Source organism: Lepidochelys kempii, chromosome 22, assembly GCF_965140265.1.
Source record: "Lepidochelys kempii isolate rLepKem1 chromosome 22, rLepKem1.hap2, whole genome shotgun sequence".
NCBI lineage: Eukaryota > Metazoa > Chordata > Testudines > Cheloniidae > Lepidochelys > Lepidochelys kempii.
Window position 1 is genome coordinate 3,206,762 of NC_133277.1, and position 27,844 is coordinate 3,234,605.

The following is a 27,844-nucleotide window of genomic DNA, read 5'->3' on the forward strand; positions in this document are numbered from 1 at the left end:
CTGGGGTGGTGGTGGGTCTGGGACTCCCCGCCCCTTGGGACAGGTCAAGGTGGGGCAGGACAGGGGACCCGCTTCCTGCGCTGGGGGGGGGGCCCAACAGCACGGCACTCCCGCCCCCCCCCACGGAGGGCTTCTCTCCTCCCCCCCGCTTCGCTGGTGCTCGCCCTCGCCCCGCCCTCATGAATATTCATGACCCCCCACGCCCCGCCGGCGCGAAGGCCGTTCCGCTCTCGGCGCCTCCAACGGCCGGGCGGGGGCGGCGCGGGGCGGCCATGGGCTCCCCGGAGCGCGGCTGCTCCGAGCGCGACGCCGCCTGCCTGGCGCACAGCGTGAGTGGGGCCGGCCCGGCCCCGCCGGAGACCTCCGCCTCCGCGCCCGTCAGCCCGGGCCCCCTTCGCCGCCACCCGCCCTGTCCCCCTCACTGCCCCTCAGCCCGTCCGCCTTCACCCCATTGCCCCTCCCCCCCGTCCCCCCTCACCCCATTGCCCCTCCCCCGTCCGACCCCTCACTGCCCCTCAGCCCGTCCGCCTTCACCCCATTGCCCCTCCCCCCCGTCCCCCCTCACCCCATTGCCCCTCCCCCGTCCGACCCCTCACTGCCCCTCAGCCCGTCCGCCTTCACCCCATTGCCCCTCCCCCCCGTCCCCCCTCACCCCATTGCCCCTCCCCCGTCCGACCCCTCACTGCCCCTCAGCCCGTCCGCCTTCACCCCATTGCCCCTCCCCCCCGTCCCCCCTCACCCCATTGCCCCTCCCCCGTCCAACCCCTCACTGCCCCTCAGCCCGTCCGCCTTCACCCCATTGCCCCTCCCCCGTCCGACCCCTCACTGCCCCTCAGCCCGTCCGCCTTCACCCCATTGCCCCTCCCCCCCGTCCCCCCTCACCCCATTGCCCCTCCCCCGTCCGACCCCTCACTGCCCCTCAGCCCGTCCGCCTTCACCCCATTGCCCCTCCCCCCGTCCCCCCTCACCCCATTGCCCCTCCCCCGTCCGACCCCTCACTGCCCCTCAGCCCGTCCCCCCTCACCCCATTGCCCCCCCGTCCCCCGTCACCCCATTGCCCCTCCCCCGTCCGACCCCTCACTGCCCCTCAGCCCGTCCGCCTTCACCCCATTGCCCCTCCCCCCCGTCCCCCGTCCCCCCCGTCCGACCCCTCACTGCCCCTCCCCCCGTCCCCCCTCACCCCATTGCCCCTCCCCCGTCCCCCCTCACCCCATTGCCCCTCCCCCCCATCCCCCCTCACCCCATTGCCCCTCCCCCGTCCGACCCCTCACTGCCCCTCAGCCCGCCCGCCTTCACCCCATTGCCCCCCTCCCCGTCCCCCCTCACTGCCCCTCCCCCGTCCGACCCCTCACTGCCCCTCAGCCCGTCCGCCTTCACCCCATTGCCCCTCCCCCGTTCCCCCCGTCTGACCCCTCACTGCCCCTCAGCCCGTCCGCCTTCACCCCATTGCCCCTCCCCCGGTCCCCCTGTCTGACCCCTCACTGCCCCTCAGCCCGCCCGCCTTCACCCCATTGCCCCTCCCCCCCGTCCCCCCTCACCCCATTGCCCCTCCCCCGTCCGACCCCTCACTGCCCCTCAGCCCGTCCGCCTTCACCCCATTGCCCCTCCCCCGTTCCCCCCGTCTGACCCCTCACTGCCCCTCAGCCCGTCCGCCTTCACCCCATTGCCCCTCCCCCGGTCCCCCCGTCTGACCCCTCACTGCCCCTCAGCCCGTCCGCCTTCAGCCCCATTGCCCCTCCCCCCCGTCCCCCCTCACCCCATTGCCCCTCCCCCGTCCGACCCCTCACTGCCCCTCAGCCCGTCCGCCTTCACCCCATTGCCCCTCCCCCCCGTCCCCCCTCACCCCATTGCCCCTCCCCCGTCCGACCCCTCACTGCCCCTCAGCCCGTCCGCCTTCACCCCATTGCCCCTCCCCCGTTCCCCCGTCCCCCCCCGTCCGACCCCTCACTGCCCCTCAGCCCGTCCGCTTTCACCCCATTGCCCCTCCCCCGTTCCCCCCGTCCCCCCCCGTCCGACCCCTCACTGCCCCTCAGCCCGTCCGCCTTCACCCCATTGCCCCTCCCCCCCGTCCCCCCTCACCCCATTGACCCTCCCCCGTCCCCCCTCACCCCATTGACCCTCCCCCGTCCCCCCCGTCCGACCCCTCACTGCCCCTCAGCCCGTCCGCCTTCACCCCATTGCCCCTCCCCCGTCCCCCCCGTCTGACCCCTCACTGCCCCTCAGCCCGTCCGCCTTCACCCCATTGCCCCTCCCCCGTTCCCCCCGTCCCCCCTCAACCCCATTGCCCCTCCCCCGTTACCCCCGTCCCCCCCGTCTGACCCCTCACTGCCCCTCAGCCCGTCCGCCTTCACCCCATTGCCCCTCCCCCGTTCCCCCCCGTCCCCCCTCAACCCCATTGCCCCTCCCCCGTTCCCCCCGTCCGACCCCTCACTGCCCCTCAGCCGTCCCCCTTCAACCCCATTGCCCCTCCCCCGTTCCCCCCGTCCCCCCCGTCCGACCCCTCACTGCCCCTCAGCCCGTCCGCCTTCACCCCATTGCCCCTTCCCCGTTCCCCCCGTCTGACCCCTCACTGCCCCTCAGCCCGTCCGCCTTCACCCCATTGCCCCTTCCCCGTTCCCCCCGTCTGAGCCCTCACTGCCCCTCAGCCCGTCCGCCTTCACCCCCATTGCCCCTCCCCCGTCCCCCCGTCCGACCCCTCACTGCCCCTCAGCCCGTCCGCCTTCACCCCATTGCCCCTCCCCCGTCCCCCCGTCCGACCCCTCACTGCCCCTCAGCCCGTCCGCCTTCACCCCATTGCCCCTCCCCCGTCCCCCCGTCTGACCCCTCACTGCCCCTCAGCCCGTCCGCCTTCACCCCATTGCCCCTCCCCCGTTCCCCCCGTCCCCCCTCAACCCCATTGCCCCTCCCCCGTTCCCCCCGTCCCCCCCGTCTGACCCCTCACTGCCCCTCAGCCCGTCGGCCTTCACCCACATTGCCCCTCCCCCGTTACCCCCGTCCCCCCCCGTCTGACCCCTCACTGCCCCTCAGCCCGTCCGCCTTCACCCCCATTGCCCCTCCCCCGTTCCCCCCGTCCCCCCCCGTCTGACCCCTCACTGCCCCTCAGCCCGTCCCCCCTCAACCCCATTGCCCCTCCCCCGTTCCCCCCCGTCCCCCCTCAACCCCATTGCCCCTCCCCCGTTACCCCCCGTCCGACCCCTCACTGCCCCTCAGCCCGTCCCCCTTCAACCCCATTGCCCCTCCCCCGTTACCCCCCGTCCCCCCCGTCTGACCCCTCACTGCCCCTCAGCCCGTCCCCCTTCAACCCTATTGCCCCTTCCCCGTTACCCCCGTCCCCCCACCGTCTGACCCCTCACTGCCCCTAAGCCCGTCCGCCTTCACCCCCATTGCCCCTCCCCCGTTACCCCCCGTCCCCCCACCGCTTGACCCCTCAATCCCCCTCAGCCTGTCCGCCTTCAACCCCATTGCCCCTTCCCCGTTACCCTCTGTCCCCCCGTCCCCCCACCGTCTGACCCCTCACTGCCCCTCACCCCGTCCCCCTTCAACCCCATTGCCCCTTCCCCGTTACCTTCTGTCCCCCGTCCCCCCACCGTCTGACCCCTCAATCCCCCTCAGCCCGTCCGCCTTCAACCCCATTGCCCCTTCCCCGTTACCCTCTGTCCCCCCGTCCCCCTAGCGCCTGACCCCTCAATCCCCCTCACCCCGTCCCCCTTCAACCCCATTGCCCCTTCCCCGTTCCCCCCCGTTCCCCCCCGTTCCCCCACCGTCTGACCCCTCACTGCCCCTCACCCCATCCGCCTTCAACCCCATTGCCCCTTCCCCGTTACCCTCTGTCCCCCCGCCCCCCTACCGCCTGACCCCTCAATCCCCCTCACCCCGTCCCCCTTCAACCCCATTGCCCCTTCCCCGTTACCCTCTGTCCCCCCCGTCCATCCACTGTCTGTCCCCCTCAATCCCCCTCACCCCATCCCCCTTCAACCCCATTGCCTCTTCCCCGTTACCCTCTGTCCCTCCAATCCCGCCCACCCCGTCCCCCCGTCCCTCCACCGTCTGACCCCCTCAATCCCCCTCACCCTGTCCCCCTGGTTCCTCCACCGTCTGTCTCCCTCGCTCCATCCCCCTGTTACTCCACTGTCTGTCCCCCTCAATGCCCCATTGCCCCTTCCCCGTTACCCTCTGTCCCCCCGTCCCCCCACCGCTTGACCCCCCAATCCCCCTCAGCCCGTCCGCCTTCAACCCCATTGCCCCTTCCCCGTTACCCTCTGTCCCCCGTCCCCCCACTGTCTGACCCCTCAATCCCCCTCAGCCCGTCCGCCTTCAACCCCATTGCCCCTTCCCCGTTACCCTCTGTCCCCCCGTCCCCCCACCGTCTGACCCCTCACTGCCCCTCACCCCGTCCCCCTTCAACCCCATTGCCCCTTCCCCGTTACCTTCTGTCCCCCGTCCCCCCACTGTCTGACCCCTCACTGCCCCTCAGCCCGTCCGCCTCCAACCCCATTGCCCCTTCACCGTTACCTTCTGTACCCCGTCCCCCCACCGCTTGACCCCTCAATCCCCCTCACCCCGTCCGCCTTCAACCCCATTGCCCCTTCCCCGTTACCCTCTGTCCCCCCGTCCCCCTACCGCCTGACCCCTCAATCCCCCTCACCCCGTCCCCCTTCAACCCCATTGCCCCTTCCCCGTTCCCCCCCGTTCCCCCACCGTCTGACCCCTCACTGCCCCTCACCCCGTCCGCCTTCAACCCCATTGCCCCTCCCCCGTTACCCTCTGTCCCCCCGTCCCCCCACCGCTTGACCCCTCAATCCCCCTCAGCCCGTCCGCCTTCAACCCCATTGCCCCTTCCCCGTTACCCTCTGTCCCCCCGTCCCCCCACCGTCTGACCCCTAACTGCCCCTCACCCCGTCCCCCTTCAACTCCATTGCCCCTTCCCCGTTACCTTCTGTCCCCCATCCCCCCACTGTCTGACCCCTCAATCCCCCTCAGCCCGTCCGCCTTCAACCCCATTGCCCCTTCCCCGTTACCTTTTGTCCCCCGTCCCCCCACTGTCTGACCCCTCACTGCCCCTCAGCCCGTCCGCCTCCAACCCCATTGCCCCTTCACCGTTACCTTCTGTACCCCCCGTCCATCCACTGTCTGTCCCCCTCAATCCCCCTCACCCCATCCCCCTTCAACCCCATTGCCTCTTCCCCGTTACCCTCTGTCCCTCCAATCCCGCCCACCCCGTCCCCCCGTCCCTCCACCGTCTGACCCCCTCAATCCCCCTCACCCCGTCCCCCTGGTTCCTCCACCGTCTGTCTCCCTCGCTCCATCCCCCTGTTACTCCACTGTCTGTCCCCCTCAATGCCCCATTGCCCCTTCCCCGTTACCCTCTGTCCCCCGTCCCCCCACCGTCTGACCCCTCAATCCCCCTCACCCCGTCCCCCTTTAACCCCATTGCCCCTTCCCCGTTACCCTCTGTCCCCCCGTCCCCCCACCGTCTGACCCCTCAATCCCCCTCAGCCCGTCCCCCTTCAACCCCATTGCCCCTTCCCCGTTACCTTCTGTCCCCCGTCCCCCCACCATCTGACCCCTCACTGCCCCTCAGCCCGTCCGCCTCCAACCCCATTGCCCCTTCCCCGTTACCCTCTGTCCCCCCGTCCCCCCACCGTCTGACCCCTCAATCCCCCTCACCCCGTCCCCCTTCAACCCCATTGCCCCTTCCCCGTTACCCTCTGTCCCCCCGTCCCCCCACCGTCTGACCCCTCACTGCCCCTCAGCCTGTCCCCCTTCAACCCCATTGCCCCTTCCCCGTTACCCTCTGTCCCCCTGTCCCCTCACCGTCTGACCCCTCAATCCCCCTCAGCCCGTCCGCCTTCAACCCCATTGCCCCTTCCCTGTTAAACTCTGTCCCCCTCAATCCCCCTCACCCCATCCCTCCACCGTCTGACCCCCTCAATGCCCCTCACCCATCCCCGTGTTCTGCACCGTCTGTCCCCATCAATCCCCCTCATCCCGTCCCCCTGTTACTCCACTGACTGTCCCCCTTCAATCCCCATTACCCTGTCCCCCTTTAATCCCATTGCCCCTTCCCCCCGTTAAACTCTGTCCCCCTCAACCCATCCCCCTGTTACTCCACTGTCTGTCCCCCTCAATCCCCGTTACCCTCTGGCCCCCTGCTATTGCCTGTGCACCTACTACCCCCGTCCTCTCTCCCATAATTACCCCCTCTTCAGCCCTGTTCCCCCTCCTGTTACTCTGTTCCCAGTTACCCCATCTCCTCTCCCCCATACCATTACCCTCATCCCCCTCCTGATACACCCTTTTCCCCATTCCCCTTTTACTCCGTTACCCCCCCACCTCCTCAGTCCCCTGGCTTGTTACCCCCAATCTCCCCTCTGCTTATCCCCACGCCCTGCTCATGTCCCTTCTCCCTTCCAGTTTTCTGGACTCTGCACCCCCCGGAAGAGCCTCAGGAGCATCAGGAATGCCAACTTCCCCACCCTAGGTAAGGGCCCGGCTGAGGATCACACCCTTAAGTGAGCACTGGCCCCACGAGTGGGGTGCTGCCCCGTTGCACTCAAAGCGGGTCCCCACCTGTTCCACAGCGGGTAGTAAAAAGAAAGGGTATTTCTTAGCTGTCCCCTTTGCATTCCCCGTCAGGACAGTGACAACTTGTGTAGACAAACCCCATGAAAGTTCATGCAGAGTAAAGCCGGGTGTGAATTTAAAGAATAGCTGTTTCTGAATACCTTCCAAGTACATGCTCTTATTCAGAATAATAGTGCCTTTTTCTGAATTAATTTAATTAAGTTCCAAATGAATTAAGCTCATTTGGAGTAAAGCACACTTATTCCTGAATACTACTGTCCACATATGGCGTTAATAAGGAATAACTCCCTGTGTAGGCTGCCGCAACAGTGCCCACATGTATGTTGAGTTAATCAGGAATAGCTGATACTGTCCTTTGGATTTGGCACTCAGTACAACTTCCACTTCTTTTAGCTTCCTCTTGGCAGTGTAAATAACATTTCCTCTGTCATTGGTGGCCCAGGCTCCAAATACTCAGCTGATTTCCAAATTGTCTATGTTATTTATGAGGTATGGACAGAAGCTCAGTCTTCTATGTGGTAACAGCATCTCTTGTAGATCCATTAGGAGCATCTCTGTTCTCCTTGTGCTTTGGACTGTGCATTCTTCAGACATGCCACCTGGTGACCTTTTGGTTTTGTTGTTCAGTTTCTTATTTCCTGTGAGGCATGATAATTTGCACCACACAGTGGTAATGTCGGCTTCTTCTCAGTAGGATCTGCTTCATCTCGTGTATCAGGCCTAAAAGCCCTGCCCTTTGGATTCTGATCATATACAAGCCACTCTGAAGTTTCCCTAGCTTTCTGTTTGATTTCCCCATATTTATTTTTGTATCCTGTGTCATGTAATTGTAGGTGTTTTCAGTATCTGCATAACTGTGCAATCCTTTAATGAATCTCACAAAACTCTTGGACTATTGAGTAATCTCACTAAGATCTTGGGCTATGGCAATGACTCTTGTGGCAGTGAGTTCCAACACATTATGTACTGCATAAAAATTATCTCCTTTATCAAATTTTAAATTTATTCTATTTCAATTTCATGGGATGTCCTTTTGTTTTTGTATTGTAAGAAAGGGTAAATAGAAGTGCTTTTACCTATTCTATGCCAATCATTCTTGCCCCTCTTCTTTGTCTCTTTTCTAAATGAGGTAGTCATGATCATTTCAATCTCTCATATGGAAATCTTTCCATTCTTCTTAGATATTAAAGTAAAAAAACTTTAAATTTGACATGACTCTTTAGTTGCAGGGTATAAATCTGTAAGATCCCCAAAGTTTTGATTTTTAAAAGTACAATATACTTTGTCTTGTATTAAATGTGCTGGCTTCTGACTAGCTGTATCTTTTAAAATCTTGGCTTGTGAATAATTGTTGGCTATCCAACAATCAGCTTGGACCTTGAGAGGTCATCTAGTCCAGTCCCCTGCACTTGTGGCAGGACTAAGTATGATCTGGACCATCCCTGACAGGTGTTTGTCTAACCTGCTCTTAAAAATCTCCAATGATGGAGATTTCACAACTTCCCTAGGCAATTTATTCCAGTGCTTAACCACCCTGACAGGAAGTTTTTCCTAATGTCCAGCCTAAACGTCCCTTGCTGCAATTTAAGAGCATTGCTGCTTGTCCTATCCTCCGAGGTTAAGAAAAACAATTTTTCTCCCTCCTCCTTGTAACAACCTTTTACGTACTTGAAAACTGTTGTTATATCCCCTCTTAGTCTTCTCTTTTCAAGACTAAACAAACCCAATTTTTTCAATCTTCCCTCTTATGTCATGTTTTCCAGTCCTTTAATCATTTTTGTTGCTTTTCTCTGGACTCTCTCCAACATGTCCACATCTTTCCTGAAATGTGGTGCCCAGAACTGGACACAATACTCCAGCTGAGGCCTAATCAGCGCAGAGTAGAGCAGAAGAATTACTTCTCATGTCTTCCTTACAACACGCCTGCTAATATATCCCAGAATGATGTTAGCTGTTTTTGCAACAATGTTGCACTGTTGACTCATACTTAACTTTTGGTCCACTATGATCCCCAGATCCCTTTCCGCAGTACTCCTTCCTAGGCAGTCATTTCCTATTTTGTATGTGTGCAACTGATTGTTCCTTCCTAAATGGAGTACTTTGCATTTGTCCTTATTGAATTTCATCCTATTTACTTTAGACTATTTCTCCAGTTTGTGCAAATCATTTTGAATTTTAATCTTATCTTCCAAAGCACTTGCAACCCCTTCCAGCTTGGTATCGTCCGCAAACTTTGTAAGTGTACTCTCTATGCTATTATTTAAATCATTGATGAATATATTGAACAGAAGTGGACTGAGAACTGATCCCTGTGGGACCCCACTCATGTCTTTGCAGCATGATTGTGAACCACTGATAACTACTCTCTGGGACAGGGCTTTGGAGCGGAGCCTGGAGCTGGAGCACGGAGCAGCTCTGGAGCAGTGGAGCTGCAGGTTTCCACCTAGAGTGGAGCGGAGCCGGAGCACAGCTCCAAAGCCCTGCTATGGGAACAGTTTTCCAACCAGTTTTACACCCACCTTATAGTAGCTCCATCTAGGTTGTATTTCCCTAGTTTGTTTATGAGAAGGTCATGCGAGACAGTGTCAAAAGCTTTACTAAAGTCAAGATATACCACATCTACCACTTCCCTCCTATCCAAAATGCTTGTTACCCTGTTGTCATAAATATAAAGGGAAGGGTAAACCCCTTTAAAATCCCTCCTGGCCAGAGGAAAAATCCTCTCACCTGTAAAGGGTTAAGAAGCTAAAGGTAACCTTGCTGGCACCTGACCAAAATGACCAACGAGGAGACAAGATACTTTCAAAAGCTGGGAGGAGGGAGAGAAACAAAGGGTCTGTGTCTGTATGCTGCTTTTGCCAGGGACAGAACAGGAATGGAGTCTTAGAACTTTTAGTAAGTAATCTAGCTAGGTATGTGTTAGATTATGATTTCTTTAAATGGCTGAGAAAAGAACTGTGCTGAATAGAATGACTATCCCTGTCTGTGTATCTTTTTTGTAACTTAAGGTTTTGCCTAGAGGGATTCTCTATGTTTTGAATCTAATTACCCTGTAAGGTATCTACCATCCTGATTTTACAGAGGTGATTCCTTTACTTCTATTAAAAGTCTTCTTGTAAGAAAACTGAATGCTTTTTTATTGTTCTAAGATCCAAGGGTTTGGGTCTGTGGTCACCTATGCAAATTGGTGAGGATTTTTACCAAACCTTCCCCAGGAAGTGGGGTGCAAGGGTTGGGAGGATTTTGTGGGGGAAGGACGTGTCCAAACTACGTTTCCCAGTAAACCCAGTTAAAGTTTGGTGGTGACAGTGGAAATTCCAAGGGCAAAGGGTAAAATTAATTTGTACCTTGGGGAAGTTTTAACCTAAGCTGGTAAAAGTAAGCTTAGGAGGTTTTCATGCAGGTCGCCACATCTATACCCTAGAGTTCAGAGTGGGGAAGGAAACTTGACACCTGTCAAAGAAAGCTATCTGGTTGGTTTGGCATGATTTGTTCTTGACAAATCCGTGCTGACTGTTACTTATCACCTTATTATCTTCTAGATGTTTGCAAATTATGATTGCTTAATTATTTGCTCCATTATCTTTCTGGGTACAGAAGTTAAGCTGACTGGTCTGTAACTCCCTGGGATGTCCTTATTTCCCTTTTTATATTGTCTGTTTAAAATAAAAGTATTCTGTTCTATGGTTGCACATTCAATGTACGTTTTTTGTGATTTTCTTTCCTTAAGGGGAAAAATATGCAAGTTATGGAGAAGAGGAGAAGGAAGATGATAAAGGTGGGATCACAAAACTTTTTCAAGCTCTGCTTGATTAAAGGAGCGTTGCCAAGTCTATTCAGCTTATAATTAGGATCTACTGCCTATGTTTTGGTCTTGTGGGTGTGTGTACAATGACTCCACCTGTCTGCTCCCTTTGAGTGATCAGGCAGTGTCAATAAAACATACAAGAGCTCTGCTTTCTCAGTCCTTCAGAGAACAGGGTTCTTGCCTTTTTGATTTGCTGTTTGCTCACATTAGTGGCACATCTGGAAAGAGTGGAGAGGATAGTGGGATGTCTTCACAAAGAAACCCACGATAGTCACAAGTAGGGCTGTCAAATGATTAAAAAAAATCACAATCACTAGATTTAAAAAATAGTTGCAATTGCAATTTTAATCACACTGTAAAATAATAATAAGATGCCGATTTAAATTCAGCATGGAAGCATGTCCTCTGGAATGGTGGTCAAAGCATGCAGGGGCATGTGAATGTTAGCATATCTGGCACATAAATACATTGCAATGCTGGCTACAACAGTGCCATACAAGCCTCTGTTTCACTTTCAGGTGACATTGTAAATAAGAAATGGGCACTATTCTCTTCCATAAATGTAAACAAACTTGTTTGTCTTAGTGATTGGCTGAACAAGAAGTAGGACTGAGTGGACTTGTAGGCTCTAAAGTTTTACATCATTTTGTTTTTAAGTGCAGTCATGTAAAAAAAAATTCTACATTTGTAAGTTGTACTTTCATGACAGAGACTGCACTACAGTACTTGTATGAGGTGAATAGAAAAGTACTATTTCTTTTGTTTATCCTTTTTACAGTGCAAATATTTGTAATAAAAAATAAAGTGAGCACTGTGCACTTTGTAGTATGTATTGTAATTGAAATCGATATATTTGAAAATTTAGAAAAATATCCAAATATTTATTATAAATTTAAATTAGTATTCTGTTATTGTTAAACAGTGCAATTAAAACTGTGATTAGTCGCAACTTTATCTAGTTAGTTTGGTTTGCATTAATTGCTTGCGTTAACAGCAATTGACACCCCAGTCACAAGGTATTTATTATATACTTATCACTCCATAAATGTACACAGTACTGTAAAAGGCGTAGAAAAAGCATAGTCCTTGCTCCAAAGAGCTTACAATCTAACAGACAAGACATGGAATGCAAATGAGACAAAACAACTTAAATTGTACTTTTGTTACAGTCCTTATTTATGGAATAGGCTAAGTTTCTATAACCAAAGTTAAAGGTTTATTCTGGTTAATTACCATTGGTTAAAGATAGATTCTGCTTCCTTTAGCTCTCCCATTATCAAAAGGTATTCTCAAATGAGAATTCAATGAGATTCTTATTAACTTCCTGTCTTAAACTTTTTATATTGTGCTGTACACTTTCTAGCAGCTGCTGTTTCACCTCAGAAGTGACTACTGTTTAGTGCTGGGTGAAGTGAAGTGATTCCTGGGTGAAGCGATGTGTAGTTTGTACAATCAAGGGTTTTGGGTTTCATTTAGATGAAAGGTGCTATATAAAAGTGAAATTGACATTGAGATCAGTAGGGAAAGTGAAAATGACATTCTTAAAGCAAGATGAAATTGGTCTTGTTACTCTTTAGTGTCCATGTTACTGTGCATCAGAAAGAGGGCTTTTTGAGAAATAAATTCCTTGATTATATTTTTTGTAACTCTAATCCCCTAATACTGTAATTGCCACTTTAGGTCTGTATTGTGCATTGTGATCTGCGTGTTCTGAGCCCCACTGAAGTCACTAGGGCTCTGTATGTGGCAATTTGCCTTCACAACTTTCTAGGTTACAAATCATAGAATATCAGGGTTGGAAGGGACCCCTGAAGGTCATCTAGTCCAACCCCCTGCTTGAAGCAGGACCAATTCCCAGTTAAATCATCAAATGTATATAGCCTACTTGTTGATGAGGTATATTATAATTAGAAAATGTGTTTATTTCATCATAACTGTTCGTTACAGGTGGAGCTTGCAGCGCTACCAACTGCCTTTTTGTTCTGTATTTGTATGGCACCTAGCACAATGGGGTCCTTGTCCATGACGAGGGCTCCTTAGTACTATGACAATACAAACAATAAATGTGATAATTAAGGTTGCTTGACACTTCCCATTGTAAGACACTGTGTTCAGATGGTTATAGCTTTGCCAAACTTTAACCATTTGGGCTGAAACTTTCCATGTTGGGTATCTGCTTCAGGCTGAGTTATTTTTGGAAAGTTTTAGCTAAACTGATGTAGCCATTTCTTAGAACAAGGCTATGGAAAAATACATAATTTTGCTATATTCTGTTTTGCTGAGAAGCTTTAGTGCCCTATACTTTAAAGCAGGGACTTGAAATCTGGCAGGGGAATGGCCTTTGTGTCAGGGATGTGTGAGAAATGGAAAGACTTGGTTCTATTCCGGATTCTAAAGGTCGCACACCCTTCTGCCTCTTTCCTCAAGCTTTTGATCCCTTTTGCCTGTTTCTCTACAACATGTCTTCGACCTAGCTCTGTTTTTCCTCACCCCGGCTCCTCATCCCAGACTCCCCCCCATGCCCACTCAGTCCTATTCTCCCTTTTGTGGCTTCCCATTTTAGCCTCAGTTTCTTCCTGCTCCCACTCCTAGTCACCAGTCTCCTTGCCCAACCAGTCCCATTCTCTCCCCTGGCTCCTCACCCAATCTGTCTCCCCTTTCCTACAGCCTCCAGTCATGTCCCATAGAATCATAAAATATCAGGGTTGGAAGGGACCTCAGGAGGTCATCTAGTCCAACCCCCTGCTCAAAGCAGGACCAATCCCCAACTAAATCATCCTAGCCAGGGCCCTAGTCCCTTTCTCCCCCAGTGACTCCCAGTCTAAGGCCATGGTTCCTCTACAAACTTGTGCTAGCCTAGCTACATCATCAGGGTGTGAGGAGGTGCTGGAAAAAGCCCCTAGTGTAGAGAAAGTTATACTGGCAGAAGCACAGTTTCGCTCTTATGGCGGCATCCACACTAGGAGCACTTGGCTGGTGTGGTATCTGGCCACAATCTCCCTCCCTCGGCTCCTCATGCAACGTCAGTATTCCTCCATCCATTCCCCAGCTGCTTGCCCCGAGTTTTTGTCCAGTGAGTCCCACTTCTCCTCTCCACACACCCCCCGGCATCAGATCTGTCACAAGGGGACTAAATTCACATTGCACAGGCAACCTTAATTCTGGCATTTTCTAACTTTTGGTTGTGGTTCATTATTGCTCAAGTGATCTGAACAGCATGAAACTAGAATGTCTTAAAGGGCTTGTCTACACATGGAACTATTCAGGACAGCTCTTCCTGAATAACTCCATGTGTGAATGTTTTTATTCTGCAATATTATTTTAATGTGTTTTTTGAATTACTCTAAAGCTAGGAGCCCTGGGCATGGACCAGGACCCCATTGTACTGATGCTGTACAAACGCAGAACAAAAAGACTGTCTATGCCCCAAGGAGCTTATAAAATCTAAGAGTCAACTGGAGAATACAAGGAAACAGTGAGACAATGTTGGTGAACATGATAGGCAGTGGTCTCTCCACACATAGTCAGTCAGTAATGGCTCCACTTGTAGACAAACCCTAACATTATTCAAGTCCTTAATGTTGAGAATGGGGGGGATAAAACCATTTAATTAATTACATTGAAAGTGCTTTACATTTTTTTCATTTCAAAATGAAATCAAAGAGCATTGCAATAAAAAAGAAGAAAGGGCAAGATCCGGTGAATCTACAAAGGAATGTCAGGGACGGTGCAAGGTGTCTGGGGTGGAAGAGACAGGGAAGAGCACATTGGTCTCTTTTTGAGGAGGGTTTTGAGATTGCATTAAGAATCTCGGGGGGTGTAGGAGTTAATTGAGTTAGATAGAGTTTGCAAGGTGAGCTAGATTGGGTCAGGGAGTCTCTCTGTTAACCTGAGGAAATTACAAATTAAGATGGAGTAGACTTAAATATTTGGCAGGGCTACAGAGGGTGGCGCAGTTGTTTTTCCCCTCAAAGCGGGCATGTCTAGGGTTGCAATAACTCCATTGTTTGAGACAAAGCTATGTGAGCCCCATCATACTTTTCCACCTTATGTGTGTTGACTTCATTTTTTTTCGTTTTGGGGGCTTGTATTTACTTTTTTGTTTTAAAAACACTCCATTTCTAGCAGTTACGAGAAGTGAGCTGTGACCTTTATACAACCTGCTATGTGTGGTGAACTGTTCCCTTTTCTCTTTTTTTATTTTTTTTCCATGCTCACCTAGTGGATTTAGCAGAAAATTCCCTTTTAAACAAGCTTATCCGGAAGTCTCTGGTAGAATCCAGTCATCATGTTGAAGTCCTGCAGCGAGATCCCAGCTCCCCTCTCTTCTCAGTAAAAACCTTTGAAGAACTGCGGCTGTGAGTATAGAACTACAGACTGAAAAAAGGGCAGTCTCAGATAAATGGGCCAGTAGTAACTACCTGGGGGGTTTAGTCATGTTCTATCACACAGTCTCCTTTGAATTTGGGAGTGACAGTACAATACAGTAAAAACCAAATACAGCTGAAATGGGGAAGACACGCAGACATATATTGAAGGGTCCATCCTTTCCACTGTACTGTGATCTTGTGAGACTAACGCGTCCTGGTACCATATCCAAAAAACACATAGAAACGTGATTGTAATCCACCCATATTTTAACACTGATTTTTAGATGCCATAGCTATAGACACCTTAAAGAGATTTTTTTTTTTTTTTTTTCCATACTGGCAAGAAAAAAAATCTACACCTATACTGGAAACTGTTTTTAATGTTGGAAAATATATAGGCTAAAATAGTTCCTAAACATTGTGTAGAAAGACTGACATGTTGTCTTAAACCAACTGTGATCTGACCATATTACAACATGGATTTTCACTGATGTTTCCTAACCACGTTTAAACATGGTTATTTTTGTGGTGTACCCAGGCCCTGATTAGGGTTAGAGCTGGATGCAAGATTTCCAAGGGAAACCTGAAGGTGTATAGGAGATGATGGTATGTCAACAGATGAATCTTCCTTCTGTCTGCTGGTCTAGAGCCACAGCAAGGAACAGTTAGAACACGTCTTCATAAGCTTTAAAACCAAAACATGCTGATAATATGCTGCAAAAGATCTTATGGTGATACCTTCTCCCAAGAGTATGTGTGGTACCTATGACAGAGCTTTGGGTTTGGTCAGTATTTTATATTTCCTAAAAGAAGATGGATTGGGCAATAATTCCTTTCATGATAAGGGACATAAAATAAATTGTAAAAGGTCACACCTAATTGCTTTCCTCAGCAGAATTGAGGATTGGTTGAATACAGCAAGTGGGGCAGTACCTGAGCTAAGATGGTTAACATGTGAGAGACAGATATTAAACATTGGTAAAGCATCTTTTTGTATCCTGAGTGGCCCATCTCTTAAAGAATGCAGAGAGTCCCCCAAACCCTACTGAGTGTGTGAGTAATTGGATAAAACTGGTTTGGAAGGTAGGGTGGCAACCCTGGATTGTGGTTGGGGTACCCTATCTATCTCTCTGGACTTGATAGCAGGGGCTGACTCTGATAAGAGACTGTCAGACAGAACAGGTCTTGCTTTTTAGACATCTTTTTTTCTTTGACTCAACTGAGAATGTCATATCTAGTTCAGCTAGATAGGTTAAGCTAACCATTGCTTTTGTTTTAACTCCATTTTCTCTTGGCTTTTAATAAATCTTGTTTTTGTTACAAATACTCTGGTATCAGTAATTTCACATGCCTGAATGTCCTAATCAAGTTCCCGGACTGGAGAAAAAGGACATGAGAAAAATCCTGTAACACATTTTATTTAGTAGGATTTGGAAATCTAATCCTAGGTATGTTATGACCATATCTCAGATGGGGGGTACACGGTAGACTGCATTATTTGGAAAGGCATACACAGTCTAAAAAGTTTTGAAAAGCACTGTCCTAGGGCATCTCATCACTTGCTTGTAAATAGTTTGATTTTTTTCCTGGTTTGACAGGAAGAAAGAGTTATTACAGGGGATTTATGCAATGGGTTTCAACAGACCATCCAAGATACAGGAGACAGCGCTTCCTATGATGCTAGCTGACCCGTGAGTACTTTCAAAGCAAGGTGTAAAACATGCTATTTGCATTTGTTCATTATTTTCATATCTCTGCCATTCTGGTCATAGGCGTAGTTTGATTTGGGGGAGCAGGGCCTGGCAGAGCAGGGCCAGCTCTACAAGGAGGGGCCCAAAGAGAGAATGCCACCTCCACCCCCGACTCACCTCAGCAGTCCACCTAGCCTGTCTGGGTTTGGGGGAGGGGTAGGGTGCAATCAAAAATTATAAGTCAAAGTGCGGGGGCAGCTCAAAAAGTTTGCAAACAGCTCAGGGAACAGGCAGAGGATAGCCCAGAAGGGCCCCCCCACCCCATGGTCGATGTTCCCAGAGGGCTCTTCCAGCCCCGCAGCTGAGTCCCCCTGCCCAGGCAGCTCTTACCAACTGTATGAGCAGTCAAAGGGGGCCGGGAGCTGAGGAGCACCAGCAGGAGGAGGAGAAAGGGGGAGCTTCCATGGCACCAGCCAGAGCAGCAGCCACCCTGCACTGCCTGGCTCTAACCCCACTCCAGGTTGGAGGTGGGAAGCATCGGAGAGGTGTGTGTGGAGCTGCCCTGCTCTACTTATGGCATTGCAGTTAGGGGAGCAGCAAGCCCCTCATGTCTTCTCCAGACTCTTCCCATGCTCCTGGTTCTCCTTCTCCCTGGCTGATCGTACCTGCAATGCTTAATCTCCTTCCATGACTCCTTATGTCTTGGTGTGACACTAGATTCCATTCAGTTTTTCCCATGGCGTAGTTTGGGGGGGGGCATTGCCCTCCCGCAAATTGCAAGCCTTGGGTGCCACATGTGGGGGGCAGATTTTTGCCTTCCATTTGGCCCTGCTCCCTCCCCAGGCAAGCCCTGCTGTGTGCGACAGGCCCAAACCCCCCTAGGGGAGTGCGGAGGAATGTTGGGCGGGGATGGGGGAGCAGTGACACCAGGTTCTCTATGCATCCAAGTCAGCTTCCCCATGTGGGCTGCCTGCACAACCTGGTCCCACAGCAGCAATATCCCCTCGGACACAGCCCCTCCTTGTAGCCTGTGCTACAGTCCTCCTGGTACACAGCCCCTATTTACCCGCTGCCTGTACCTGGAGTTACACCTAGGGAGTCTGGGTGCAGGGGGGGTTCCAGATGAAGAGGGTGTGGGTTTAGGGGAGTCAGTGGGGAGGTTCTGGGTGCAGGGGTGAGTCTTGGCAGGGCAATCTGGGTATGAGGTGGATCTGAATGCATGGGGGTTGGGCTGATGGGAGAGCAGCTCCTGATACAATGACCTCTCCTCCCCCCCTCCCCCACAGCTGAGGAACAAGGGGACAAGAAGCAGGGGGGAGGTGCGGTGCTTCCTGCAGCCAGAGCGATTTCTGGGGGTGGGTCTGATCCAGCCCTGGCCACTCCTTGTAGGGGAAGAGGAAGTCCTGTCCTCCCCAGCCCAGTCAGGACTAGTAGCTGAGCGTGGCACAGGGTAGGAGCCACTGGCCGAGCCATCCTCAGCCCCTCTCTCCAGTGATTTACCTCTCGGCTGGCTGCTCAGGGCGCCGGAAACAACGCACTCGCACTGTAGGGGACTTCCCTATCAGAAAGTTACTTTTCTGCGGGAAAGCAAAGATATTGGCGGGGGACATGAATTCAGCAAACACGCAGTGGCACAGAATTCCACCAGGAGTAGCCATCAACCTTCCACTGGCTTCCTGTCTCTTATAATATCCAGTTTGAGATACTCGTCCTTTCTTTCAGATCCTGCATAATCTCCTATTCACCTGCATCTCTGTTCTGACTTCCTCCTGTACTTATTCCTCTGTTTCCCACATGTTGTTTTGTGCTTTGTGTTGTGCTGCGTGTACCTCAGACACTTTTCCTGTCATCTTCTTTCTGTTCTTATAATCTACCTCTTGAGGCAATCCCTTTTTAAATATAACCTCCCATGTGCACACATCCTCTCTGTTTGGAGAACACCATGCACACTTACAACACTACAGATGTTTTTGCAATTATAAAACCTACACACAACTGAGTAAATTCTTATTGTTTTGCAGACCCCAAAATCTTATAGCACAGAGCCAGTCAGGGACAGGAAAAACTGCAGCTTTTGTCTTGGCCATGCTGAGCAGAGTTAATGGTGCTGAGAAATTCCCCCAGGTAATACTGGTAGAAGGTTAAGGTTATCTGGGAGGAATAGCAATATATTGTCTTTCTTAAAGGGAAACTGCTTAAAGTCACAGTTTGAATGTGTTGCTACTGTTACTTGCACCATCTATGGTCACTGTACTGGGAAAGTTAAATGACTTTTCTTTTCCATTTTCTTCGTGTGACCGCACTTTGTGTATATTATTTTTCACTGCTTCATCCATGTAGTCAGTTTCCCCTGTTTGTTTGGGCCTGTCATGCAATTACAGGGGACAAACTTTTTCTTAAAAACAGGAAGATATGATTGTGATGGGTTAGTCATAGAGATCCCCTTGGGACTGTCACCTCACGTGCTGAAATTACCTCTGAGCTCGTTTTCCCTGTCAGCTTGGGACTCCAGAACCCTGTCTTGTTGAGCTAGACATGCTAGCCTGCTGCAACACAGACCCAGGATCTGGTCCATGCCCCCAAAGCTGCAGATTTAACTGAAAATTGCTCAGCAAGTTGCCTGCCTCCAGCTCCCAATGGGATCCAAACCCCAAATAAATCCATTTTACTCTGTATAAAGCTTATACCAGGGTAAATTCATAAATTGGCTGCCCTCTATAACACTGATAGAGATACACAGCTGTTTGCTCCCCCAGGTATTAATCACTTATTCTGGGTTTATTAATAAACAAAAGTGATTTTATTAAGTATAAAAAGTAGGATTTAAGTGGCTTAAAGTAATAACAGACAGAACAAAGTAAGTCACCAAGCAAAATAAAGCAAAAACATGCAAGTCTAAGCCTAATATATTAAGAATCTGATTACAGGTAATATCTCGCCCTCAGAGATGTCCCAATAAGCTTCTTTCACAGACTACAGAGTAACAGCCGTGTTAGTCTGTATTCGCAAAAAGAAAAGGAGGACTTGTGGCACCTTAGAGACTAACCAATTTATTTGAGCATGAGCTTTTGTGAGCTACAGCGAAAGCTCATGCTCAAATAAATTGGTTAGTCTCTAAGGTGCCACAAGTACTCCTTTTCTTTTCACAGACTAGACTCCTTTCTTGTCTGAGCCCAATCCTTCCCCTGGTACAGTCCTTGTTAGTTCTAGCAGACACCTGAGGTGGTAAGCAGGGGCTTTCTCATGACTAGCAGCCTCCTTTCTCCTGCTCCACCCCCTTGTATAGCTTTGGCACAAGGTGGGAATCTTTTGTCTCTCTGGGTCCCGACCCCTCCTTCTGACCCCCACGTACACAGGAAGGTTTGCAAATAAACAGAGCCACTTACAATCAATTGTCTTAGTCAATGGGAGCCATCAAGATTCTAAACCACCATTAATGGCCCACACTTTGCATAATTACAATAGGACCTCAGAGTTATACTTCATATTTCTAGCCTCAGATACAAAAACGATACATGCATACAAATAGGAGGAATATATTCAGTAGGTTATCACCTTTGTTATAATACCTTACAAGAGACCTTTCGCATAAAGCGTGTTCCAGTTACATCATATTCACACTCTTAAGCATATTTCCATCAAACATATGGAGTGCAACGTCACAATGATTGTAAAACCTTATGGTAGAGGGTGACCCGGGGCAGCCTATGTACTTGAAATTACTTTTAACTCCATTTTTTAAAAATGAATTCGGTTTCATGTTGAGTGTTTTTTTATTTTCTTTTTACGTTTTGTGATGTTGCTATATTTGCTATATGCCAGCACTTCCAGTCTAACCCCTGTCCTTTATGCTGGATATCTTGGTTGTGCAGTCGCTTTGGAACTTGATATATAGGCTGTTGGTTTGGATGCGCTTTGTCACAGAAATGTGTTTACATCTTAAGTGGTTTGCATTATAGAGCAGAAACCTGTTGAATGGTTTCAGATTAATTTTGAAAGCTCCATCTAAAAGTATAATTTACAAAAATAGCATGCACGTTTACTAATTGTGGCTTTAGACCAGGTTTGAATACTTTGCATTTAAGTTTTGAGAAATCAGAGACATTTGAAGAGCAATTACTGTGAGTTCATGATAGTTCTTTTCTGTAGCTTATTTTACAATTAAAGTTCTTGTTCACACGAATATTCTTACTGGCTCAAGTGTCGCTATTGAGTTCTTCCTCACGTCCGTTCCGTATTAGGTGTGTGCGCTCACTACATGCACCGGTGCTGGAAGTTTTTCCCCCAGTGGTATCCATAGGGGACCGGCTCTGGTGCCCCCTAGAGAGGCGCACACATGCCGTGGTATAAGGGGCGCTGCCGGCACCCTCCCACACACACCCTCAGTTCCTTCTTGCCGCCAGTGATGGTGCTGGAACGTCTGCCGCTTCAGCTAGATTTCGCTTTGTTCAATGTTTTTCCCGAACGTTTTCCTGTAAAATAGTTGTGTATATAGTTCCCTTAGTATTTAGTTTTAGTTAGTTGGTCTTGGACGGGACTCAGCCTAGGGACGGGGCATGTTCTGGTCCCCAGACTTTAAGTCATGTGATCGTTGTAAGCAGCCTGTGTCCATCAGCGACCCACACGTTAGTTGTTTAAGGTGTCTAGGCCAGCGTTTCTCAAATGCGGCCACCAGGGGCTTTTCTTGCGGCCACAGCCTCCTGGGCAGTTATTTGGAGGAGGTGGGTGGGCAAAGCAGTGGCCCCTCCCCAGGGGCCACCAGCAGTGGTTGGGCCTTGCCCCTCTCTTGCACAAGCTGGAGGAGCAGGCAGTCGCTGAGTTCTCCACATTCCTGGGGGTGGTGCCATTGGGCTTCAATCCTGGGGTGGCAGATGGCAGGTTCCAACCACGGGATTTCGGACTCTGTCTCCAGGTCCTATCCCTTGGGTGTGGAACTTTGGGCTCTGTTTCCTGGCTGCAAGGTGGTGGGCTCTGGCCCTTGAGCTCACCTCTTCCCCCTCCCCCCGCCCCACACACGCACACATTACCTCTGGCCCCCGCTGCCTCCTCCAGTCCCCATTGCTCCTGGCTCTCACTGCCTCTGTAGCCACCTCCCCATCCAGGGCTTAATTTGGCCCCAGGCTTACTGGGGCTGAGTAAGTCTGCTGTGAAAGGTGATGTTTGTATGCTTGTTAATATTACTTTTCAAAGCAGACTTACTTATCGCTAGCAAGTCTTAAACACACACACCCAAAAAAGCAAAAGAAACAACAAGAAAAAAGACAAGAACGTTCAAAGCACCTTATTTGTGTTGCTATTCTGTTAAGGTTCAGTAAAGAATAGACAACTGTACATTTATTTTTGAGTCTGCAAAAAAATCCACAAGCTAAATAGATAAATTACAATGATTTGGAGATGTATGTGTGCATATTTATTTGTTTTTCCTAAAGTTAATTAAGTATTTTAGGAAAAATTGTCAGAGTGGCCACCAGCAAGAGTTGGTGGTCGCATTCTGAGGCCACCAAAAAATTTGTTGTGGGAACCCCTGGTCTAGGCGAAGGACACATAAGCAACAAGTGTTGCATCTGTAAATCTTTAAACCCCGAACAAAAATGGAGAGAGACAGATGTCTCAGGGCACTCCTGATGGAATCGTTGCTGACCCCAGCTCCGGAGCAGAGGTCTGACTTGGCTCCGAGCACTGCAGCATTGGTGCGGAGCGCCCCGCCGGCGCCATCTACAAACTGGCACTGATCCCCCCCCCTTCCCGGTTCCGGCCAAGAAACCGAAGAGATCTGTGAGGGGAAGATCTCCCACTTCCTGTAAGGGAAAGGAGAGGGCTGGAGGAGAGCCAAGACCCGTGTTGGGCAGCTCAACACCTCTGTCAGGGAGTCGGGCCTCAGCTCAAGTTGAGCGGTCTAGCCCTTCCTGCACCATGCCTGCCACACCGGACATTCGCAAGGGCCTCCATCAACTAGAGGTCCTGTTGACACCGAAGGCCCCGCAGGCAGCGCAGGAAATCCTGATGCTACCAGTGCTGCCAGCTCCAGCAGTACCCTGGTCCAGGGGTAAACCTGCCTTGGGACCTCCCCGTGTGTCCCCGCCTCGGTGGCACCACTCCCCATCATGGGGGACATCCCGCCAGTGCTTGCCCGCATGGAGCCATCATGCCTCGGAAGTAGGGAGGCAGGCTCAGCGAAGCCCTCTTTGGTCTTCAGACCCTGGGCACCGACAGTGGGATTCAAGGTGCGGCTCATCAGTGACCTGGCGCAGACCTACGGAGGCACGATTCCCTCAGCATGAGCATTGAGACCAGTCCTTCGTGTCTTCAACGCATTGGTACCGATCATGTGACTGAGCGGAGCCACCAGTCACCAACCCACCGACACCTGTCGCCGAGACACGGATCCCCACGGTTGGGGAGATCCTCCCGACGATTGGCCTGCTCTAGGTCCTGGTACCAGTTGAGCAGCGTGAGACGTAGATCGCTGGATTACCGATGCCAATCCGCTGAACGCTCCCGAGGGACTCGTCTGTATCGGACAGGTTTACATCAAGATATAGTGGCCGGCATCGCACAGAGGAGGGCTGCCAGTCCACCCAATCGTGGTCACTCCATAGCAACCGCTCTGGTTACGACTCCGGTGCTGAGCAGGAGTCCTTGACAGCAGGACAAGCCCCAGCACCGGCGGTATTGTCTACATCATCAGCCCTGCAACCGACACCAAGGCTAGTGGCTGGCGGCATGGTACCCTTGTGGGTTTACCCAGCATTCACAGGCTGCCCGGTCGGTGGTGGGTGCCTTGGATATGCCATTGGCCACAGCATCCCACTCTCCTCCAGAGGTGGAGGCCCACCCCCGCCCCCCAGGCCCATGAGGACCCAGGGGAGTACCTGGTCGGACCACCAGGGGATGTGGTAGATCCCTTGGCTCCAGCTTCGTCCTCATCGTCGCCGGTCAAAGCTATTATGGGTCCCCCTCACCCTGTTCCACACGATGACGCCAAGGCTCTTCAGGAGCTATTGAAGCTGGTCGTCTCTAACCTGGAGCTCCAGGCAGAGGAACTAGAGGAGCCATTGGACTCCCTGTTTGAGATCTTTTGTTGTATGCACCCGCTAGGGTGGCTTTACCCCTATATGAGGGGGTATTGAAAATTATTAATGCCTTATGGCAAACCCCGTCCTCCCTGCTCTCCATTTCTAAAAGGGCTGAGTGCAATTACTTTGTGCCAGCTAAAGGCCATGGATATCGCTACACTCACCCGGCCCCAAACTCCCTCATAGTTGAGGCGGTTAATCAGAGGGAGAGGCAGGGAGGCTACATCCAAAAATAAAGACTGGATCTGTTTGGGCAGAAAATTTATTCATCTTCCAGCCTTCAGTTGAGAGTGGCCAACCACCAAGACCTACTTGGACGCTACAACTATAACATGTGGCACATCATGGCCAAATTCGAGGCCTTACTTCCCGAAGTGTCCAGGAGAGAATTCCGGGTGATCCTCGAGGAGGGCACGGCTATGGCCAGAGCAGCCTTCCAGGCAGCTTCAGAAACGGCGGACTCTGTGGCTCGCACCATGGCCTCGGCCATCTCCATGCAGTGAGCATCCTGGCTGCTCCTCTCCAGCCTGTTGACTGAGGCTCAGCAGTCAATGTAGGACCTCCCCTTTGACGTCCAGGTCCTATTTGCAGAACAGACCAACAGTAAGCTGCATGGGCTAAAAGGCTCCTGAGAACTCTAGGGCTATACGTCCCCAGTCCAACCCATAAACGGTTCAAACTGCAGCCATCTCAGGGCCAAGGGAGGCAACCCCGGCACGAGCCGCCCCACAAAAAGACAAGGGGCTACAAGCACCACCTGCGCCACCACTCTCTGCCCAATCGGGCTCGACCTGCAATAAGCAGGGGGGCAAGCGAGAATTTTGAGGGTGTGCCTGAGGGTGATCTACCGGCCTATACCCAGGATCCATCTTTCCCGCCTTTCTCAAACCACCTTTCATTCGTCCTCCCGGCATGGACCACCGTAACTTCGGTTCGCTGGGTCCTCAATACAGTGGCACAGGGTTATACCCTCCAGTTTTTCCCCCCCCCACCCCCTTCCCCATTCCTCTTCAGGGACCCCTCTCATGAGTCTCCTCATGCAGGTGGTAGGACTGCTGCAGTTGGCTGTGGTGGAAGAGGTTCCTTATGAGCACAGGAACAAGGGGTTCTATTCCCGGTACTTTTTAATCCCAAAGGTCAAGGGCAGTCTGCGGCCCATTCTGAACCTGCAAGACCTCACCAAATACCTAAAGAAATTGAAGTTCCGCATGGTCTCCTTCGCCTCATCCCCTCCCTGGATCCGGGAGACTGGTGTGCTGCCCTCAACTTGAAGGACGCAAATTTACACATAACGATCTTTCAAAGTCACAGACGCTTCCTACAATTCGCGGTGGGACCTGACCACTATCAGTTTGCGGTCCTCCCATTCGGCCTTGCAACAGCACCAAGGATGTTTACCACGTGCATGTCGGTAGTAGCCACTTACCTCTGATGTCAGGGCATCCAGATCTAGCCATATCTCGACGACTGGCTCGTCAAAGGCTGCTCCACATCCCAGTCCAAAGGGATGTTGGGGTGCTGTAGGCCACGTGCCAATCCTTGGGCCTGCTGGTAAATGACAATAAGTTGATGTTAGTTCCGATGCAGAGGGTAGAATTCATGGGGGCGGTACTCGACTCCACCTGCGCCAGTATGTTTTTGCTGCAGGAGAGTTTCCAAGTGTTGGTGGACCTTATCCCGGGAGTCTTTTTCTGCACAAGGACAGCTGCATTGGTCTGTTTCTTCCTGATATGATATCTAGAATTTTTATTATGTTCATTATTTCCTTCTCTAGTTTCTAGTCTCCTTTCCCCCTAAAATTTCTCACTGCTGCTACCATCAGTGCAGCTGAGTCCAAAATGGTTGATGCTTGTGCGACCTTGCGAGACTCCCATAGGATGGGATGGTAGTTTAATGTATTTATTTTATTGCACTGATTTTTACTAAGTGCTGCATCAGTTGCACAACACCTTCCATTTCATTCGCTTAATCGGATTTAAAACAATGCAGCTTATAGATTGCTTCTATATCTGCTGCTGTATAATGTCTTTCTCACTTCTCTATCTGAAAGTGCCTCTGTTTAGCTCCGACCTATGAGCTGGCTGTGCAGACTGGACAAGTGGTTGAGAAGATGGGAAAACTTTGTGTCAACATCAGAGTTACATATGCTGTCCGAGGGAATAGAAGTATGTGTGATTCACTTTTCTCAGTAGATGTGGGAATAGTCAATGTTAGTGTTAGTATCATGTAACATTTATATTCTAGAGGCCCCAGTCAAGACAGAGGATCCCATTTTTACTCCTGAGGGAATTCTGTGCCAGAAATATAAAAATTCTACACACAGTATTTTAAAATTCTACAAATTTAATTTGTCAATAAATAAATGTGGAGGTTCCAGCATAGCAGTGGGCAGCACAGGCCACTGACTGCATGTAGATGGGAGATCACCCTGCAGACTCCCCCTTCCCCCCCCCCACTTTTGAGATAAAGGCTAATTTAACTTTTCCATCTCTCAGTTCCAAGAGGTACCAAGATTGAAGAACAGATAATAATTGGAACCCCAGGGACTGTGCTAGACTGGTGTTTCAAATTGAGGCTGCTGGATGTAAAGAAGATCTCGGTGTTTGTGCTGGATGAAGCGGATGTTATGATTGACACACAGGGCTTCTTAGACCAGAGTGTTCGCATTCAGAGGTAATTCTGAATGCTGAAGGCAGAGTACATAGTGGTTTAGTTTTCAAAATTCTCAGTTCTAACTTGCAAATCAGTTTATATCTCTGAGTAATAGTTTTAGCTAAACCACCTCTGAAAAAACTCTACATAAAATACTGTCCTAGTCAGATGTACTTGAAGGGGAAGCTAGAGAAAAGCCTCTTTAAAGCATGACTTAAAAAGTGGTTGAGTCTACCTTCCTTATTTATACGTGCTTCCTATGGAGGTGGCTTCAGATTTGGTACTTTCAGAGCATTTGGTCAAAAGGAAATTGGAAAAAAAAATTGGCTTCTCAATAAACTTGTTTAAAGTTGTGTTTAAAATCAGCCTGGAACCCTCCAAATTCTCTTACAGTTGAGATGATGAATTCCTTTGAATGTTAAAGGAAAGAGTGCTGGAAATTTCCCATTTCATGAACCTTTGACTTGGAAGCCTACATGAGCACTACTGTTTTATCTCCTGTTCTTATAAACTTGATCTAAAATTAACATTGCTTTATGTGCATTATCAGTCCCCCCATCTCCCTCAGATTTGAGAGCTTGAGCTACAACCCATGCCACAGTTTCAAAGCAACGTTCACACCATTATTTTTAGTGTGCTAACCTGAGCCCTGCTAACACAAGTCAGTGGACCCAGGCTGGGAGGCTTGCTGCCAAATGCAGTGTAGATGTACCCTAAGAGCTTGTTAACATTACAGCAGGGCTCTTATGATCTGTTCTGTTGATGGATCTCTGGTTCTTCCATGTAACTTGATTGCGTGGAAATATCACACTGTGATAAACCACTTGTCACCTTAGACGATCCCGGGAATGGATGGAAAAAATTCTTAATCATAAGGAAAGGAGGGTTGGCACAGGAATGTGAAGGTATTGTGGCTTGAGGCTGTTATCCGATGATAACACTGCACAATTTACTAGCCTTTCTCTTCTAGAGCATTATCACAGGATTGTCAGATGCTCCTCTTCTCAGCAACCTTTGAGGATGCCGTGTTGCGGTTTGCTGAGCAGATCATCCCTGACCCCAACATAATTAAACTCCGCCGAGAGGAGATGACCTTGACCAATATCAGGCAGTACTACTTTTTGTGTGAGAATAAACAAGATAAATACAAGGCCCTGTGCAATATCTATGGGAGCATCACTGTTGGCCAGGCTATCATCTTCTGTCAGGTAAAGTTCTCCTGTCGCTGTTACTCATGCAGTAAAAGAGCCAGATTACTGTTTTCAGAGAAATTACAGTAAAAAATGACCCATCTTTCAATGCTGATATCAACAGAATAAGGAGTTTTCTTATGGGCAATGCAAGAGGGCTTTTATCAGTGGGATATAATTTGAGGAATACTGCTCAATATGTGTTCCTGTACACTACACACACCCTTCCTCCAGACTCCTACAACTCTGCCCACCATGACTCCTCTTACCTTTAAGGGATGTCTACACCAAACTGGGAATTACTCCTCCAGCTGCAGGTAGACAGAATGCACTGTCTTTGATTGAGCTAGTACACTAAAAGCACTGTGGCCGCAGCAGCTCAGGCTAGCTGCCCAGGTACAATCCCATCTGAGACCTTGGGTACATGCTCAGGTAGCTAGCCAAAGCCATTTGTGCTGCTGTGGCCACACTG

The 27,844-nt window shown here is 50.7% G+C and overlaps 1 protein-coding gene across 8 annotated transcripts in view; it reads left to right on the forward strand.

The window, feature by feature from the left end:
- Positions 1-206: 206 nt before the first annotated feature.
- The window catches only part of DDX25 (DEAD-box helicase 25), a 47,522-nt gene continuing 19,884 nt past the window's right edge, over positions 207-27,844 (forward strand). For 5 of the 8 annotated variants that reach the window (XR_012155908.1, XR_012155909.1, XR_012155910.1 and 2 more), the window contains exons 1-9: positions 207-329; positions 6,415-6,481; positions 10,316-10,363; positions 14,616-14,751; positions 16,362-16,454; positions 18,476-18,578; positions 25,581-25,695; positions 26,026-26,203; positions 27,153-27,390. Coding sequence is in view for 4 of the 8 variants with exons in the window: in XM_073320822.1 (XP_073176923.1) it covers positions 273-329; positions 6,415-6,481; positions 10,316-10,363; positions 14,616-14,751; positions 16,362-16,454; positions 18,476-18,578; positions 25,581-25,695; positions 26,026-26,203; positions 27,153-27,390 (1,035 nt within the window). In the remaining 4 variants the exon portion in view is untranslated. Of the gene's footprint in view, positions 330-6,414; positions 6,482-10,315; positions 10,364-14,615; positions 14,752-15,301; positions 15,370-16,116; positions 16,212-16,361; positions 16,455-18,475; positions 18,579-25,580; positions 25,696-26,025; positions 26,204-27,152; positions 27,391-27,844 lie in introns of those variants that run through there. The other 3 variants (XM_073320824.1, XM_073320825.1, XM_073320826.1) reach the window with 3 other exon arrangements.